Source organism: Caretta caretta, chromosome 27 (genome assembly GCF_965140235.1).
Source record: "Caretta caretta isolate rCarCar2 chromosome 27, rCarCar1.hap1, whole genome shotgun sequence".
In the NCBI taxonomy this organism is placed as follows: Eukaryota; Metazoa; Chordata; order Testudines; family Cheloniidae; genus Caretta; species Caretta caretta.
This window is the reverse complement of record NC_134232.1, coordinates 15260355-15280047: the sequence shown is the minus strand read 5'-3', so window position 1 is coordinate 15280047 and position 19693 is coordinate 15260355. Positions and strand designations below refer to the sequence as shown.

Below are 19693 nucleotides of genomic sequence, written 5' to 3'. Positions count from 1 at the left end.
ACCCAGGAAGCCAGTGGCAGGGCTGAGGATAGAACCCAGGAGTCCTAGCTCCCAGTCATCCTTGCTCTAAACCCCACTCCCCTCCTGGAGCTGGGAATAAAACCCGGGAGTCCGGGCCCCCAATCTCCTTTCTAACCTCCCTGGACAACACACTGCTTGTGGGCCTTTGCTGTTACAGCCGCGGTTTGACTGCCGTGGGCTGGGGCATCTGCTGGGGCATCGGCTGCTGGGGACAGGGAAACATGCTGAAGCCCGTGCCCCGTGGCACGGGGCACCCTCCTCAGCGCCCGCCGGCTGCTCTGTGCTGTTGGGATGCCCCTCGCCTCGCACCAGGGGGCGCTTGGAATCTTTCCCTGTAACTCGAAACAAGCCCCACGGAAGGCAGCTGTCTCTGGCTGGGCTGGGAGGCCGGGCACAGGTCACTTCTTTCGGGAAAGTGGGGGAAATCTCCCTGGCTCACTTTCCCTTCCTCCACGAGCCCCGGGGCCAGTGCCCAGGTGCAAGGGGAAGGGTTCCTGTGCGTCTGCGTTGTGAGAACGGGGCGGAACGCAAGCCTTGGGGGGCAGGAGCCCTCTGCTCCCAGCCCAGCTGCCGCAGGCACGAGGCCATATGAGGGGCTTTCCCACGCTCAGAGGAGAGGCCTCGCCCCAGGGGAAAGCCCAGCAGGTGCCCTCGATGACAGATCACGGGTGATTTCTAGGGGGACCTGAATTCCTGTGCTCCCGGGGGAGCTGATCTCAGTGGTCAGCCAGTGACTCGCTGCTGTGAGAGCGCTGGGAAATCGAGCGAGGTCTCTGCCCCTTCCCAGGGGGAGGGCCAGTGCTGGCAGGCTCTGTTCACATCGCTCTGGGGAATGCCCAGACACCGCCTCGAGCGGCATGGGGAAGGGATGTTACTTCACCAGCAGCCTCGGGAGGAATCTGCTTGGGAGGTAGTTTCCCCAGCAGTACCAGGGAACAAGCAAGCGGCTGGGTGTGGTCCTGCCACGGGGGTGGTATGCGATAGGGCGAAGGGCAGGCAGGGGACACATAACTAGCAGAAACAACCTTTCCTCCAGGGCAGCTCCCACACACCAAGGCAACAAGGCCACGGGTTTCAACTCTCGCACCTGGTGTTTTATCCTGTTTCTTCTGCAATGAGCAGTTCGGCGGGTGAGGATCCCAGACCCTCTCGCTCTGCAGAACCAGCCAGAAACCTGGGCGGCTCTCGCAGAGGGGACAAGATGCCAGCTCTGCTCCTCTGCAGCTCCAAGCCCCCTGCTGCTGCCTGGCTCTGTTTGCGGTGTGATGTACCGGGCCGGGGAAGCACGGCCTCCCAGTCTGTGCTGCAGAGGTTAGACACCAGCCTTGCAGCCAGGAGTGGGAGGCAAACATGGGAGCTTTGTGGTGTGTCTTTTGCTCTTTGCGCAACAAGAAACCACCAGGGCATGGGTGAGTGCAAATAACTCTCTGCAGACTTGGCACTGCTGTCCTGGCTGGGTTGTGAAACATACAACATGGTGAGCGCCACGAGAGGGCTCACAAGCTATTTAAAGGGATACGACCCAATTCCTATACATCACTGTTTGCATGGGCTGGAATCAGTCAGACCCCTAGTTCGTCTCTGAGGCCGGTGTGAATCAGGAGTGGCTGCCCTGGCATCAGGGAGGCTGTCCATGGGTGAGTGAGAGGGTGGGGCCTGTGCCTTGAGTCGTGTGACTGTAGTGAACCCCGCGCTGTGAAAAGCTGGGCTCGGTGCCGAATGCAGGTGCCAGCAGCACCCAGGATGCCCCAGCGGGGAACGGGGGGGGGGAGTCCCCGGACTGCTCAGCAGGGAGCTCAGGGCTGCGCGGAGGGAGGGAGCCAGCCAGGGGAGATGAGCTCCGAGGGCCGGAGGGGAGAGTCCGCTGGCAGCTTTGACTGGCGGGAGGGTGAGTGGTACAAGCAGTTTTGGGATGAAGAGGATGCTAGTGAAGGGCTTGGAAGATGAGGGGTGGGAGGAGCCAGGATAGAGGGGACAGAGCCCGTTCCAGCACCTGCAGGTCTCTCCTGTGCTGTCAAGGCCACGGTGGGTTTGTCACCCAGGCCGGAGTGTGCAGGGCAGATAAGGCTCAGCTTGAATTTAGCAAGGGCCCCAAGCTGCTGTGGGCGAGAGCTGCATCCTACCGGGGTAATTTACCAGGAGGAGTGAAAAAGGGGGTGAGGAGTCCAAGCCGGGTGCTGGCCACTGAAGGCTGGATTTGTCCCCAAGGTCAGACTAGCTGTGAATCTTAGTCCTCGTAAGTGCGGCTAGCTGGGCAGTGACTCCGAGAGCTGCTCAGCCCAGGTTAGATGGCTGGGAGCCGCGGGGGCAGAGTGGGCCAAGGGGCAGAGCAGGGGCAGGGCTGAGGCTAGGGGTAGCCGAGGAGTTCGTGGTCAGTTCCAGGCTGGGGTTGATAGCAAGGGTCAGAGTCCGAGTCAGGAGGCGAAGCCCAAAACAAGCCGACGTCAAGCCAGGGGGTCAAGTGCATGAGACAGGAACAGCCCTGGCAACACCAGAGATGCACCACGCTGTGGCCCAGATGGTTCCTGGACTGCCCGCTGGGTTTATATAGGGCAGGGAGCCTATCAGGAGCCATGGGGCTGCTGCCTGACAAACCCCTGAGGCCAAATGTCCCATGGGCTGTGTCCACAGAGGGTTGTGGGAAGTGGGGCACAAGCTGCCTACATGTGGTGCTGGGTGGCCGCCAGGCGCTGTAGCTCTGCCAGGCTGGGTCCTAGGGCCGTGGGTCCTTACAGTGCACGTGTCTTACCGATTCCATTTCACCGTTGGCAGGATGAAGTGAAGCTCCCGGCCAAGCTGAGCATCAGCAAGTCTTTGAAGGAGACTGAGAGGGAAGAGAAGGAAGAGGAGGGCGTGGAGGTCCCTGTGGACGAGGACCGCGCCGATGAGGACCGAATCCAGCTCTCCTCAGATGAGGAGGTGGAGGTTGAAGAGACCATCGAGGAGTCCCGAGCAGAGCGGATCAAGAGAAGTGGCATGAAGAGGGTGGATGACTTCAAGAAGGCTTTCTCCAAGGAGAAGATGGAGAAGACCAAGCTAAAGACCAGGGAGAATTTGGAGAAGACCAAACACAACTTGGAGAAGACCCGGCACAACCTGGAGAAGAGGATGAACAAGCTGGGCACCAAGATCGTAACCACTGAGAGGAGGGAGAAGATGAAAACCTCTCGAGACAAGCTGAAGAAATCCTTCACTCCCGACCACCCCATCTACACCAGGTCCAAGACAGCAGTCTACAAGGTGCCACCCTTCACCTTCTACGTCAAGAAGATCAGAGAGGGCGAGGTGGAGGTGAAAGCCACGGAGATGGTGGAAGTGGGAGGAGAAGAGGCCGAGAACACGGAGCTGCTGAGGGAGGAGAGCCCTGAGATGCACACGCTGCTGGAGATCACGGAGGAGTCGGACGCAGTGCTGGTGGATAAGAGCGACAGTGAGTAGGATGGGTGGCAGCACGGGATGGACGGCTGAACACATAACCTTTCACACTGCAAAATCTCTCTTCGCCCCACGCATCCTGGGGAACGTGTACCCGTTGTATCATTATTCCTCTGGACGTCCAAGCCGACCCCCCACCATCCCAGACGAGGTGTAGTTTATATTTTAGTTTTAGCACACGGAGGAGTTAGGAATACAGGACTGTTTTCCTTACACTCGTTGTGGAGACCATTCCTGCTGGCAGCCCTGTGAGAGCTTGCTAGCCACCAGGGACCCCCCTGAGGGGAAGCGTGCTAAAACCAAGATAACTGCTGTACACCTGGGAATATCCCTCTTTGCAGCTCTCCAAGACCTGATGTCCAGAATGCTTCTTGCCCGGCAAACTGCCCAGTGCTGGAGACCCCCCCAGTCTGTCAGCCCGAGCAGCCATCCCCCCAGGCAGATGGAGGGGAACGCAGGAGCCCAGCTGGCTAGCAACAGCAGAGAGACGTTTCCCACCCCTGCCCGAATGCCAGTTCCCGGGGCCGGGCGGTCTGGAAGATCTCCAGCGGAAGGTGGATCTCTGACATGTCTTAGCATGTGGCGAGGGAAGGGTTAAGCCGATCCCACTGGCGGGTAGAGCACGCGTGAGGATGGGCAATGCCACACGGGGCTGGGAAGGGCTCCCTGCCACTTCCTGACCCCAGAGGGTTCAAAGAGTTAATGGGCCAGCTCTGGAGAACCCAGCATTGTGTAACATTTGGAGAACATGGGCACCACATTGCCTGGGTGGCAGCGAGAGCCCCTGGCAACGCGGGCATCCTACACACACACACCGGACCCTGTCACTGCTGCCGGTTACACCGGGGCCACCCCAGGCCTTACCGGGACTGCCCCACAGGAACGGAGAGCTGAGCATGTGCCTCATGCTCCTGTGTGTGTGTCTACAGTGCCCGTGGCACAGGGGCGTAACCGTCCGCTGGCTGGGGCCCGTAACCACTTTGCTCCAGGAGGCTCCAGGGAGCTGCATCGAGTCGGGTGTCCCAGCCCCTCACCGGAGAGCGAGCCCTGTACCATGTGGCATCAGCAGCCGGGAGCTGCACGGTCACTGGCCGGGGGAGGGTGCAGGCCGGGGGAGGGTACAGGCCGGGGGAGCTGCATGGTCACTGGCTGGGGGAGGGTGCAGGCCGGGGGAGCTCCATGGTCACTGGCTGGGGGAGGGTGCAGGCCGGGGGTGCTGCACGGTCACTGGCCAGGGGAGGGTGCAGGCCGGGGGAGCTGCACGGTCACTGGCTGGGGGAGGGTACAGGCCGGGGGAGCTGCATGGTCACTGGCTGGGGGAGGGTGCAGGCCGGGGGAGCTGCATGGTCACTGGCTGGGGGAGGGTGCAGGCCGGGGGTGCTGCACGGTCACTGGCCAGGGGAGGGTGCAGGCCGGGGGAGCTGCACGGTCACTGGCTGGGGGAGGGTACAGGCCGGGGGAGCTGCATGGTCACTGGCTGGGGGAGGGTGCAGGCTGGGGGAGCTGCATGGTCACTGGCTGGGGGAGGGTGCAGGCCGGGGGTGCTGCACGGTCACTGGCCAGGGGAGGGTGCAGGCCGGGGGAGCTGCACGGTCACTGGCTGGGGGAGGGTGCAGGCCGGGGGAGCTGCATGGTCACTGGCCGGGGGAGGGTGCAGGCCAGGGGAGGGTGCAGGCCGGGGGAGCTGCATGGTCACTGGCTGGGGGAGGGTACAGGCCGGGGGAGCTGCACGGTCACTGGCCGGGGGAGGGTGCAGGTGGGGGTGCTGGAGGGCCCAGGGTGCGGCTGTGACTCATTTCCAGGAGGGCTAGAGAACGTGCTGATGCCACAGAAAGGGGACAGAGCAAGGAGGGCTCTTGGCCAGCCAGAGAGAAGCCTTGACACGGGTCTGTGGGCCTGATCCTGAGCAGCTGAGTCTCTGCAGGGAGTCCCGGCACGGCTCAGGGCCCTGCATATCCCCCCAGCCTCCCCGCTTGCTGCCATTCTCACTTCCATAGCTGATGTCAGATGCCCAGCGCAGTTCGCCAAGCGCCTGTTCCAGCTTTCCTATCCGCACGCACTGCAGCTGCTTAGCGGGCTCCCTGCAGCCCTGGCAGCACGGAGGGAGGGGCCGCGTGTGCTGGGACACGGTGTGTCTCCTGACCAGCCGACGTCGGCTTTGGGGCTGGCAATTCCCAACCCCCACCCTGCCCCTTTGCAGCCCCTCAGGTGGCAGGGGACACCGGGTGGTTTGGCTTGTGTTTGTGCCCATCCTTCCCTTAGTTCAGACCTGCTGGGCACAGCCCAGCCCCTGGCACACGCAGCCACCGTCCTGACTGCCATGTGACACACAGGAGAGCAGAGGTTTGTTGTTAACAGAGCCACAATATATAAACTTGCTTCTTTGTTAAGAGCATTTTCTTTCTTATTGCCCGTCCCCCTCCCACCCCCGGGGTCCTTCCCCTGCAGCAAAGCTCACGGCCTGCCCAGCCATGCCCAGGCCAAAGTGGGCACGGCCCCAGCACCTGGGCTCTGTGCCTGGCTCCCTGGTGGGTTCTCTCTAAGCCACGAGAAGGCATCTCTGGACCCCTGTGCTGCCCCCACAGATGGGCAGGAAGAGATGGGGTTGGCTGGGCCTTTGCCATGCTCTGCCCTTCCCTGCCAACCCCATGATGGCACCGCCACTGCGGGGGGATGCCAGGCCCCAGGCAGTGGCAGTCCCCAGGGGGCAGGGGAGCCTTGCTTGCCCTCGGTTGGGATCTTTGCTCACTGCCGGAGCTGCCCTTCACTGTTTGCCACGGGAGCTCGCGGAGAAACCAGATGTTCTGCAGCCCCCCAGCCCAGGGCAGGCTGAGCCCTCGCCCCTCTGCCTAGGGCCATTCCTTCAGCATGTGCGTGGGGACCCAGTGACTGGCTGTGCCCCGCACTCACCCTGCCGAGCCGCGCTGCACCCCCCCTGTGCAGCCCAGCCCATGGCAGGGGAGGTGCCAGCTGGCGAAGGAGTGGCCAGGGCAGGGGGCTGTTCACCCTCTGTCTGTTTCCAGGGGCCCATCTATTGTTTTTTACAGATATATTTTTCTTACGGAGAAGCAGAGTAAGCAACTCCCAGGGCACAGACAGGCGCTTGGCTTGAGCGGCCCAAGGCCACCAGGGTTTGGTACCGCACTAAGCAGCTCTGACCCCGGAGGGAGGGAGCCGAGCGGGTCCACGGGGCAGAGCGCGAGTCCTGGGCCCTCCCGAGCTCAAGGTGATGAGCTGGGGGCCATGGGAGGCGGGCGGAGCTTTATCCATTTTCTATGACTGCATCCTGGTGAGCAGCCCGACCAATAAAGTTTCTTTTCTAAAAGGCCAAGCGTGGAGTGTGTTTCCCACGGACGGACTGGGGCGAAGGGCACCGGCCCGGGGGTGCCAGCTGCTGCTGGCTGGCAGGGAGCCTGAGCAGGTGCATTTTGTTGCCTGTTCCCAGGGGCCCCCGACGCTCTCTGGCAAACTTTGATTCAGCCTTTTTTAAACCGCAGCCCACACATGGAGCTGGCAATATGGGGAGCGTGCTCGGCTCCCGCCTCCTTCCCTGGCCGCATCTGTCTCCCACGAGCTGGAGCCAGAATATTGTGATTTCACTCCCAATAACGTAGGTCCTACATAAAACCATGGAGTGTTTTGTTTTGCTTTCTCAGGAAGCGGGCTGGACATTTAGAACATGGCAGAAGCTCAGCAACCCCAGAAACCCCTCTAGGGGAAGGTGGCTCATTGCGAATCCCGACTCCCTTTGTCATTCCCCCCACGTCTGTGTACCCAGCTCCCCCCTTCCTGTACCCAGACCCCAGCAGTGACCCACACCAGGCTGGCTGGACACCCATCTCCATGCCCCGTCCTGAGCCTCACACACATTTGTGGATTTACCCTCCCTAATGGGGCAGGTAAGCTCCATCACTCCCATGTTACGGGGGAAACTGAGGCACACGGCAATCACATGTCCCTCCCCAGCCTGGCCCCTGGGGAATCACAGCTACCAGCACAGTGAGTGCCCATCGCCCCTCCACTAGGGGTGGGGGATTCAGAGTTAGGAACGCTGGGGTGGGGGGTGGCCTGTCAAACTGTACCGACCCAGTGGGTTCAGTCCTGGCCCCAGCTGAGGGAACCGTGGCTTGGCATCCTCTCCCTACCCTCTCCCTGTTTACCCAGCTCATCCACCATCCACACGGCACACGGACCCCAGCACACGGGCCTGGGGGGTCGAAACAGACTGGCCTGGCCCAGCTCCTCCCAGCACCACTTCCCCCCAACAGTCCCCGACAGGCAAACACCCTAGAGCCCGCGGAAGGGGGAGAAGGAACCGGCGCCAGCCCAGAACGGGGGGCTCTTACTGCCATGCTGGGGAACAGCTGGATCCCGGCTCCAGCTGTGGGTCTGAGATCCCCTGGGGAGCCCATAGCCCCAAACCCTAGAACAGGAGAGGCCTTGGCCACTGGCGGGAACTGCCCCATCCCGGCCCAGTGCCGCACTTGCCAGCCCTCTGCAACTCCCAGCCCAAGCACTGATCGTGGGGACACCTGGGGGAGCAGGCTGGGCTGTGGGGAGGGCCCCAGGGAAACCCCCCTGCGCTCCCCCGCCCGGCGCTGAACGCTGGTGCGGGCAGGGGGTTCCCCTGGGAGGGCTCTGCATGCAGCGAGGCCTGGGGAGCGGGGAGGAGGGCGGCTCAGCCTTGAGGTTTCCTCCCAGCGCTGACAGTGCAGCGGTGCACAGCCTCGGCGCCCCGCACAGGAACGAACGGGGGCCAGAGACAAAGCCGCTGCAGTCGCAGCTGGGGACGCTGCCAGAGAACCAGGGCGGGGGGGAGCCGCATGGGGCAGAGAGGAGCTGCCAGCCTGGGGCCCTGCGGCCTCTCTGGCCCCGCACCAGCTGCTGCCAGAGGGGAGCTGGAAACCCCGCATCTGGACGCAGCTGCACCAGGAAGCTCCACCCCGCCTGTCAGGCACTGGCTCACGGCGTCTGTCCCTTCCTCGGGCTCTGGCTGGCATAGGCTGGGGTGAGAAGCATCCCCTACATGCCCTGTGCCAGACTCCAGCCATCCAGCCCCATCTCCTGGCCGCGCCAGGGCCGGCTCCCAGCAAGGGCAGGCGTTTTCAGGAACCTTGCAGCCTTTTCTGGGTCTTGTTCAACCCTAGAGAGTGTCTGCAAGGGGATGGGGCAGGGACAGCCCGGGGCTCGGCTCCCAGCAAGCCCTGGCTGGGTGGGTTTTCCTGTGACATCACCAGCCAGCATGCTGCAGCCCACGGGGAGTCTCCTCAGAGCCTGCTAGGAAAGCCCAGGGCACAGGGGAGTGAAGGGCACCCAGTCGGCTGGCCCCTCAAGGCCTAAGTGTTAGCTGGGAAAATACATCTGCAGCCGTGCAGGGCCCGTCTGAGCTGGGTCCCAGGCACAGAGCGCTCCCCACACGACTCACACCATGAGCCACACAAACAATCCCAACTCTGATGAAGTGAGCTGTGGCTCACGAAAGCTCATGCTCAAATAAATTGGTTAGTCTCTAAGGTGCCACAAGTACTCCTTTTCTTTTTGCGAATACCGACTAACACGGCTGTTCCTCTGAATCCCAACTCTGTTCCCCGTGTGCACTCAGCGACCCCACTGCAGAGCAGCAGCAGTTGCTGGGTTGCCTGTGAGGTTAGTGGGTACATGCGTCTGAAGGGCCAGGTCAGCGGGGGGCTGCCCCTAAGGATCAAGGGGCATTGGCAGAGCTGGGCGGTGGTGCCAAGGGCTGGGGTGCCGTAGCAGGGATTTGTGGGCTGGGATTGAGGGGCCTCGCAGTTGGAGAAGGGATGAACTGACTGAAACAGCATGGCTGGACCTGCCCTGCCCTCCGCACTCAGCTGGGGCTCGTGGGGTTGCACAAACACAGACATAGCGTCTGATGGGCCGCGTCCCCACCACGGCAGGAGGAAATCTGTCTCTGGCTCCTTTGCATAGAGTTGGAGCCAGAACAGAGCAGCAGGTGGGAATGCAGTTTGTCCTGCCAAGAGGGTGCAATCCCTTCAGCGGCCTGAGTCACTGCTACCGAAACACGACTCAGGTTTTCATGCCATGCTTTGGGGGGTTTGGTGTTGCACCGGGCTCGCCCCCAGGGAAATGGGGTCCCTCTGCAACGTAATCAGTCTAGCAATAGGGCAAAGGAGACATTGAGCCATGAATGGCTGTTCTGAATCCCGGGGAACAGTCATTTGGGAGCAGCGCAGCTGGAGCTGTTATTGGGAAATAAACCAACTGTCTTATTTTTAGCTCCACTGAAAGACCCCGGAGGAACCAAAGCAGCCAGCGGGTTTCTTCAACACCAGAAGACAGGTGGATCAGGAGGGGAAGGGCGGGGGGAAGTTTTCAGGCTTGCAAAAGCAGGAGCGATCCAGGGAATTGTTTAAAAACACAGCTACAGCCGGGAAGGGGACAGCATGACCTGTTCCCTTGAGCCCACGCATGATGCAACCGCTGCCTGTGTGTCCTAGCCAGCTGGTAGCTTCCAGGAACACGGGACATGGGACCCACATGGATCACGTCTCCTCAGAGACCATCTGTTTGTTTCCAGCTCCCTGGTCCTAAGGGGCATGGCGCCGCATACAACGTAACACATGCTTATCCCTTGTGGTCTCGGCACCAGGCAGGTGAACGCTATACATTTCCATGCATGGCTAAGCTCCCAGAGCTCTGCCCAAGGCTGCAGGCTTGGAGATGAAGTTACAGTGAAGCCTTGGGGCTAAGAGCCCGGGCCTTCTGGGTTCACATGCTAGCCCTGTGACTGGCTCCCAGAGAGGCTAAGCATTGGTCACCGGGGATAGGCATGTCCAGCCATGCTGTGTGGTCATGAGGATGCAGCAGTCAGCATCTGTGCAGGGCTCTGAGATACCCTGGGAATGCTCAGGGCCAGCTCTCCCTGATGGCACCTGAGTGAACGAGCCGCTCGTGCCCTAGGTGGGTCCTCAGTTGTTTCCAAGGGTCCCAGGCTGTGCATAGCATGTGCCTCATGCTGGCAGAGAAAGGACCTGACAGAGGGCAATGAGTTCCCTGGGTTGCACCTGGAGGGCGGCCAGCCCAGCTGAGAGGGGCAGGATGACCCGTACCAGAAGGAGTCAGGGCCGTGGCAGGGAGCGTAGGCCTGGAGCTCCTGGGGACGTTGACCTGGGAAGGGAGCTCAAGCAAAGGGCCAGGAGAGATGCTGGGAAGCCCCAGGGCAGGACCAGCTCCTGCGATGAGCCTGGACAAAAGGGACAGACCCCAGGGAGGCAGTGCAGGGGTCAGGTTTCTGGAGGAAAGGGACACCCACACAGACACCCTGGGAGAGGCTGATGGGAATGGGGCCTCGGGGGTGGGGGGTGTGTGTGGAAGCGCTGGGTGGTGTCACCCGGGACAGGGCAGTGGAGAACTCTGCAGAGCCCAGGAAGGGGCTGTGATGCGGCAGGGAGGGGGGAGTATTGACCTGGGAATGTGGCAGGGGAGTTTCAATGGGAGACCTGAGAGCCTGTCACCTGAGCCGGGAGGGGGAGGGGGAGGTGACACCTCTGCCCAGGAATGTGAACAGAGGCTGCAGGAGGGAGCCTGCTGGGGGGGGGGGTTTAGTTTCAGTTTGGGGCTGGGGGGTGGAACGCAGGGAACCCCAGGGCTGGGGCCTAAGCTCCCTGCTCCGCCAGAAGGACTTGACTGAGGGGTCCTGGTTATACCCACAAGCTCTGTTTTAGACTGTGTTCCTATTGTCCAATAAATCTTCCATTTTACTGGCTGGTTGAGAGTATCAGTGGATCCCAGGAAGAGGGGTGCAGGGCCTGGACTCCCCCACACTCCGTGACAACTGGTGGTAGCGGTGGGATGTACTGCACCCCGTGGACGGCGCTTCCTGCAGTAAGTGACTAGGGAGCAGTAAAAAGAAGGGGGATTGACGGGGACCAGGTGTCACGGAGTCCCTGGGCGATGCTCTGGAACTGCTCCCCATGAAGCCAGTCAGGACTCTGGGGCAGTCGCCTTTCTGTGAGCAGCCTGTCTTCAGGACACACAGCTCACACAGCTTCCACCTTCCTGGGTCTGACCTCGGAGCATTCAGCATCCTCTGCCTCTCCGTGCGCTTTCCCCCAGCGAGTCCGCTCAGGCGGGGCTCCTGGGGAAGCCAGAGGGTCCTGCACCCCAACTTCGCAGTCAGACGTGACTCTCAGCCAGCCAGTAAAACAGAAGGTTTATTAGACGACAGGAACATGGTCTAAAACAGAGCTTGCAGGTGCAGAGAACGGGACCCCTCAGCTGGGTCCATTCTGGGGGCAGTGAGCCAGACAACCACGTCTGCACTTCACTCCATGTCCCAGCCAGCCCCAAACTGAAAACCCCCTCCAGCCCCTCCTCCTCTGGGCTTTGTTCCTTTCCCGGGCCAGGTGGTCACCTGATTCCTTTGTTCTCCAACCCTTTAGCTCTCACCTTGCAGGGGGGGAAGGGCCCAGGCCATCAGTTGCCAGGAAACAGGGTGTCGGCCATTCTCTGTGTCCAGACTCCTGCACACACCTGCCCTCTAGGGCTCTGCAATGATCATACACCCTTACCCCACCCCCTAGATACTTAAGAACTGCCTAGGGGAAACTGAGGCACCCCCCCACTATTCAGAGGAAACATTAAGAACAGTCCCACTTCGTCACACCAGGCGTGCTGAATATTCAGAGAGAGACGGTTTCAGGGGGCGGTTAACCCCTGGGAGTGTGTGACCAGAGAGAAGGACTTTTGCAGTAACAGGATCCCCTGCGGGATTGCAGCAAGCGGTCCCAGGGGCGGAGGAGTCCGCAGCTCGACCCTGGCAAAGAGGTGGTGACCTCAAGAAGGACTGGCACACGAGGGGATTTTCCTGGAAACCGTGGAAAGCTGCCCGGCCTGCGAGTGGTCAGCAGGGAGATGTACGGTAAACCTGGTGGAGCTGAGCAGGCAGAGGGGGCTGCGCATCGGGAGGTCCACCAAAGAACAGCTGATTGCCCAGTTGGAGGAGAGGGATCGCTTGGATGACCCGATCCCTGTCCTGGAGGGAAGCCGCCCGGTGGACACAGCATGGGCCCTGGGGTCTGACCGGGCTGGGAGGGGTCAGACTGCTGCCGAGGACATCCCGAGACCCTTCCTACCTATGCCTGGGGGAGGGGTTGGGGGAAGCCCAGCGAATACCGAGGGCACCCTGACCCCGGCAGCCAGCAGGGGATCCTCCCGGCGGAGCTCCCCATCCCTGGAACAGAGGCGGCTGGAGTGGGAGAGGGAGATGAAAATGAGGGAGCTGGAGGATCATGAAAAACAACGTCAACATGAGCAGGAGGAGAAGGAGAGGGAACATCAGGAGAAGGAGAAACAAAGACAGCATGAACTGGAGCTGGCCAGGCTGAGGAGCAGTGGGGCCCCAGCTGCAGTGAGGGAGGGGGACCCAAGACTGCAAGGAGCTTTGATAAGTGCTTCCTGGCCCAGCGTAAGGAGGGGGAGGACATAGATAGCTTCCTGACGGCCTTTGAGAATGCCTGCGAGATGCACAGGGTTGACCCTGCAGACAGGCTCCAGTTCCTCACCCCCTTACTGGACCCCAAAGCCGTGGAGGTGTACAGCCGAATGACAGGGGCGGAGGCAGGGGACTACGAACTGTTCAAACAGGCCCTGCTCCGTGAGTTTGGGCTGACCCCCGAGATGTACCGGAGAAGGTTCCGGAGTCAGCGTAAAATGCCTGAGGTCACCTACCTACAACTGGCCAACCGGATGCAGGGATATGCCCGCAAGTGGACAGCTGGGGCCCGAGCTAAAGAGGACCTGCTGGACCTAGTCGTACTGGAGCAACTGTATGAACAGTGCCCTTCTGACCTGAGGCTGTGGTTGGTGGACAAAAAGCTCGAGAACCCCCAGCACGCAGGGCAGCTGGCCAACGAGTTTGTGAACAATCGGTCAGAGGGTAGCCGGGACGAGTCCCAAAAGAACAGGCCCCCCCCGATACAGAGAGAGAGTCACCAGGGGACCTCCCAGTGGGGAAATGTGGAGAACCCCCTCCCAAGGGGAACGCCTGGCATCGGGCCCCTCCGACCCGCTCAAGGGGACCAACGTGACCTGAGCTGCTATCACCGTGGCCAGAGAGGCCACGTACAGACCCAGTGCCCCAGCTCAGGGACAGACTGAGCAGACCCAACCTACCCAGGGTTAACTGGGTAGGGACCCAGCTGGACGAGGGGCAGACGGCCCAGGCAAAGGGGGCTGCCAGCTTACCACCTGCTCAGGAGGGAAGAGTACCCGCGGCCAGCTCCGCCAGAGGGCTGGAGGCTCTGCACTCAGGGTGCTCGGTTTACAGGGTGAGCGCGGGGCTGTCCCTCCGGAGAGAGTGCCTTGTTCCCCTGGAGGTGGATGGGAGGAAGGTTTCTTCAGGTAAGTTGGCAACAAGAAGAAAGCCAACGAAAGTGTGGGCCCCTTAATGAATGAGGGAGGCAACCTAGTGACAGAGGATGTGGAAAAAGCTAATGTACTCAATGCTTTTTTTGCCTCTGTTTTCACTAACAAGGTCAGCTCCCAGACTGCTGCGCTGGGCATCACAACATGGGGAGTAGATGGCCAGCCCTCTGTGGAGAAAGAGGTGGTTAGGGACTATTTAGAAAAGCTGGATGTGCACAAGTCCATGGGGCCGGACGAGTTGCATCCGAGAGTGCTAAAGGAATTGGCGGCTGTGATTGCAGAGCCATTGGCCATTATCTTTGAAAACTCGTGGCGAACGTGGGAAGTCCCAGGTGACTGGAAAAAGGCTAATTTAGTGCCAATCTTTAAAAAAGGGAAGAAGGAGGATCCTGGGAACTACAGGCCAGTCAGCCTCACCTCAGTCCCCGGAAAAATCATGGAGCAGGTCCTCAAGGAATCAATCCTGAAGCACTTACATGAGAGGAAAGTGATCAGGAACAGTCAGCATGGATTCACCAAGGGAAGGTCATGCCTGACTAATCTAATCGCCTTCTATGATGAGATTACTGGTTCTGTGGATGAAGGGAAAGCAGTGGATGTATTGTTTCTTGACTTTAGCAAAGCTTTTGACACAGTCTCCCACAGTATTCTTGTCAGCAAGTTAAAGAAGTATGGGCTGGATGAATGCACTATAAGGTGGTGTCACGGAGTCCCTGGGCGATGCTCTGGAACTGCTCCCCATGAAGCCAGTCAGGACTCTGGGGCAGTCGCCTTTCTGTGAGCAGCCTGTCTTCAGGACACACAGCTCACACAGCTTCCACCTTCCTGGGTCTGACCTCGGAGCATTCAGCATCCTCTGCCCCTCCGTGCGCTTCCCCCCAGTGAGTCCGCTCAGGCGGGGCTCCTGGGGAAGCCAGAGGGTCCTGCACCCCAACTTCGCAGTCAGACGTGACTCTCAGCCAGCCAGTAAATCAGAAGGTTTATTAGACGACAGGAACATGGTCTAAAACAGAGCTTGCAGGTGCAGAGAACGGGACCCCTCAGCTGGGTCCATTTTGGGGGGCAGTGAGCCAGACAACCACGTCTGCACTTCACTCCATGTCCCAGCCAGCCCCAAACTGAAAACCCCCTCCAGCCCCTCCTCCTCTGGGCTTTGTTCCTTTCCCGGGCCAGGTGGTCACCTGATTCCTTTGTTCTCCAACCCTTCAGCTCTCACCTTGCAGGGGGAAGGGCCCAGGCCATCAGTTGCCAGGAAACAGGGTGTCGGCCATTCTCTGTGTCCAGACTCCTGCACACACATGCCCTCTAGGGCTCTGCAATGATCATACACCCTTACTCCACCCCCTAGATACTTAAGAACTGCCTAGGGGAAACTGAGGCACCCCCACACTATTCAGAGGAAACATTAAGAACAGTCCCACTTCGTCACAGGTGGGTAGAAAGTTGGCTAGATTGTCGGGCTCAACGGGTAGTGATCAATGGCGCCATGTCTAGTTGGCAGCCGGTGTCAAGTGGAGTGCCCCAGGGGTCGGTCCTGGGGCCGGTTTTGTTCAATATCTTCATAAATGATCTGGAGGATGGTGTGGATTGCACTCTCAGCAAATTTGCGGATGATACTAAACTGGGAGGAGTGGTAGATATGCTGGAGGGCAGGGATAGGATACAGAGGGACCTAGACAAATTGGAGGATTGGGCCAAAAGAAATCTGATGAGGTTCAATAAGGATAAGTGCAGGGTCCTGCACTTAGGACGGAAGAACCCAATGCACAGCTACAGACTAGGGGCCGAATGGCTAGGCAGCAGTTCTGCGGAAAAGGACCTAGGGGTGACAGTGGACGAGAAGCTGGATATGAGTCAGCAGTGTGCCCTTGTTGCCAAGAAGGCCAATGGCATTTTGGGATGTATAAGTAGGGGCATAGCGAGCAGATCAAGGGACGTGATCGTCCCCCTCTATTTGACATTGGTGAGGACTCATCTGGAGTACTGTGTCCAGTTTTGGGCCCCACACTACAAGAAGGATGTAGATAAATTGGAGAGAGTCCAGCGAAGGGCAACAAAAATGATTAGGGGTCTGGAAAATGACTTATGAGGAGAGGCTGAGGGAACTGGGATTGTTTAGTCTGCAGAAGAGAAGAATGAGGGGGGATTTGATAGCTGCTTTCAACTACCTGAGAAGTGCTTCCAGAGAGGATGGTTCTAGACTATTCTCAGTGGTAGAAGAGGACAGGACAAGGAGTAATGGTCTCAAGTTGCAGTGGGGGAGGTTTAGGTTGGATATTAGGAAAAACTTTTTCACTAGGAGGGTGGTGAAACACTGGAATGTGTTACCTAGGGAGGTGGTAGAATCTCCTTCCTTAGAGGTTTTTAAGGTCAGGCTTGACAAAGCCCTGGCTGGGATGATTTAATTGGGGATTGGTCCTGCTTTGAGCAGGGGGTTGGACTAGATGACCTCCTGAGGTCCCTTCCAACCCTGATATTCTATGATTCTAAGGTCAATGGATACTGGGATACGGGCGCGGAGGTGACGCTGGCCCGGCCCGAGGTGGTGGCCTCAGATCGGGTGGTGCCCAACACCTACCTGACCCTGACGGGGGTGGGCGGGACCCCATTCAAGGTGCCTGTGGCCAGCTTACACCTGAAATGGGGGGCCAAGGAGGGCCCCAAAGATGTGGGGGTACACCACCATTTGCCCACTGAGGTTTTGATGGGGGGAGACCTAGAGGACTGGCCAAGCAACCCCCAGACTGCCCTGGTTGTGACCCGTAGCCAGAGCCGGCGAGGGGCACTGCACCCTGACCTTGGGGAGGGTACCGCACTGGAGGCGCAGGACCCTACCCTGGTGGGGAGGGAGCGCCGAGGGGCACGGCTCAGAGAGGCTGAGGCCTCAGACCCGGCCAATAGAGGGAACCGGGCCCCGTCCCTTCCCCAGCCGCTGAGTTCCAGGCCGAGTTGAGGAAAGATCCCTCCTTGCGGAAGCTCAGGGACCTGGCCGACCTCAGGGTGGTACGGACCATGAGGAGAGGCTGCCAGGAGAGGTTCCTGTGGGAGAAGGGGTTCCTATACCGAGAATGGGCTCCCACAAGGGAAGTAGAGTCCTGTGGGATCAGGAGGCAGCTGGTGGTCCCCCAGAAGTATCGCCGCAAGCTCCTGTACCTGGCCCATGACATCCCCCTCGCAGGGCACCAGGGAATCCGGCGCACCCGGCAGAGGTTGCTACAGAACTTTTACTGGCCCGGGGTCTTTACCACGGTCCGGCAGTATTGCCAATCCTGCGACCCTGTCAGAGGGTGGGGAAGGCCCGGGATAAGGGGAAAGCGGCTTTGAGATCTTTGCCCATCATAGAGGAGCCTTTCCAGAAGGTGGCCATGGACATCGTGGGGCCTCTCAGCAAGACGACCCGGTCGGGGAAGAAATACACTCTGGTGGTGGTAGATTTTGCCACCCGCTACCCCGAGGCAGTGCCCTTAGCTTCCATTGAAGCAGACACCGTGGCCGATGTGCTCCTGACCATTTTCAGCCGAGTGGGGTTCCCCAAGGAAGTCTTAACAGACCAAGGCTCCAACTTCATGTCGGCCCTGCTCCGGTGCTTGTGGGAGAAATGTGGGGTCCGGCACAACTGGGCCTCAGCGTATCACCCCCAGTCCAATGGGCTGGTGGAGAGGTTCAATGGGACACTAAAGATGATGCTGAAAACCTTTATGAACCAGCACCCGCAGGATTGGGACAAGTACTTACCTCACCTGTTGTTCGCGTACAGGGAGGTGCCCCAGGAGCCTACCAGATTTTCGCCTTTCGAACTGTTATATGGAAGGAGGGTGAGGGCCACCACTGACTCTCCATTGGGAGTGGCCTTCCCCTCCCATTTGTCTCTCATCAGGCCACTCCCGATGGAGAGTCAGTGGTGGAGTATGTCCTGATCTTCCGAGAGAGACTAGCTGAACTCATGGTCCTGGCCAGGGAGAATCTGGCCAGAGCCCAGAAGAAGCAGAAGGTCTGGTACGGGTACGACGAGCGATGGCAGGAAGGCCCGATCGCTGTGAGATTGAGATATTTCGCACAAAGTCAAACCACTTTATGCTGAGGATTTGGCGCAGACGAGTCAGCCGGTGAGAGGGCCCTGGTTTCTGACGGGATCAGCATTGCAGGCATAACACAGGAGGGATAGATCACGAACTCTGGCTCAGTGCAAAGACGGTTTTGCATCCCTAGGGAGGTTGTGGAATCCCCATCATTGGGAATTTTTAAGAGCAGGTTGGATAAACACCTGTCAGGGATGGTCTAGATAATACTTAATCCTGCCATGAATGCAGGGGACTGGACGAGATGACCTCTCGAGGTCCCTTCCAGCTCTATGATTGGCGAGACATACACTTTGTGCAGGAGACAGCGAAACCTGTTCATGGAAGAACGTACAGTTCGCTGTGACTGTTTGAACTCTGCTTGCAGCCTATGGAGGTGGACTCATCAGTGTTCTCCAGAGTACTTGAACCCATTTGCCCAAGCGGGTCTGGGGGCCCAGCTCCAAGGTTCTGGACCTTGGTCTTCTGCCACAAGCTGTTCTACCCCGTAGGGTGGGCAGCATCTTGGAGCCCTTGGGAGATTGGAGCTGAAATTCTCTGTCCAACATTGTTGTGGACACTTATCTGCTGATGATGCCTATACGCCAACAGAAGATGTATCATCTGCAAAAAAGGACACACCGCACCACCAGCGAGCAGCAAAAATCCAGTCTGTTCCGCCACATGACACGCTGCCAGCACTCAGAGCTCCGATCGAACTGAGTATGAAATCTTGATTGGTTCCTTTGGTTTGAGTTCCCCAAACGACACCACCATCCAGGGTTTGACATTGTGGTGCCGCTAAGAGCTTGTCTGTAATGGGCTCCTTCCATAGGCACTTGAACAACCATCGCTGGACCTGGGTTTCAAACAGAGGATGTGCCACAAGGGAAGCTGACCACATCCTCATCAGAAATTGCTCCATAGTGATCAAGATTGGAGTTCCTCAAACACACACTCTAGCTCAATCCCCGGATATGGGCTGGATGCAGGGGGCAGTGGGCTAGGTTACCCGGCCTAAGCTGTGCAGGAGGTCAGGTTAGGACATAATGGTCCCTTCTGGACTTAACATCTCTGGCTTTTCTGAAGTGGGAGGGACACTGGTGAGGGCCCGGCTTCCTCACACCCTGCATGGTTCCTAGAGGACAACCAGAGAGATGTCTCTGGCCTCGTACTGAACAGTCCTGCCTGGGGGTCCCCCACGCTCCGGTGCAAGGGGCAGGGACGTCCTGTGTGTGTCCCTGACCAGGCTGGTGCAGCAGGGCAGGAAGGCAATCCCCTGGAGGCACCAAAAACATACACCAGCCTGAGAGCCGGCTCTGATGCAGGAGACGCGGGGCTCTGGTATGGAGCTCAGATGTGATCAGCCCCACCCCTCCTCCGGTGTTATCATCGTCATTATTTTTAATAATAACCTTAAGCAGCACTCACCTCCCTTCACCAAGGGGTGTTTCTTGCTGCTTTTCGCAGCACTCAGCAACTCCCGGTCTTGTTGGACTGAGATGCGGGAATAAGGGACTGTTGGCAACTCTACGCACCCAGCCCCAGAGGCAGCTGCTTCTCCGCTCTGGATGTTTGCTGCCCGGCCCAGGGCTGCCCCAATTTCACAGTGGGGATAGTGAGGGGGAGGGGGGAGCTGGGGGTAATGCTCACGGATTCCCAGGAGACGCAGGCTCCAATCCCACCAGGGAGGAGGCCTCGCCGGGGAAAGAAACCGAGTCCCTGCTCAGCCAACCATGACCCCCATCCCCGTGTCCCTGCCCCCCAGTCTC

The 19693-nt window shown here is 59.4% G+C and overlaps 1 protein-coding gene across 1 annotated transcript in view; it reads left to right on the top strand.

The window, feature by feature from the left end:
* The window catches only part of CAVIN1 (caveolae associated protein 1), a 31919-nt gene extending 25138 nt beyond the window's left edge, over nt 1-6781 (top strand). The window contains exon 2 of the mRNA XM_048830037.2: nt 2794-6781. Within this exon, the coding sequence (XP_048685994.1) occupies nt 2794-3459 (666 nt within the window). The 3' untranslated portion in view covers nt 3460-6781. The remainder of the gene's footprint in view (nt 1-2793) is intronic.
* The last annotated feature ends 12912 nt before the right edge of the window (nt 6782-19693 follow it).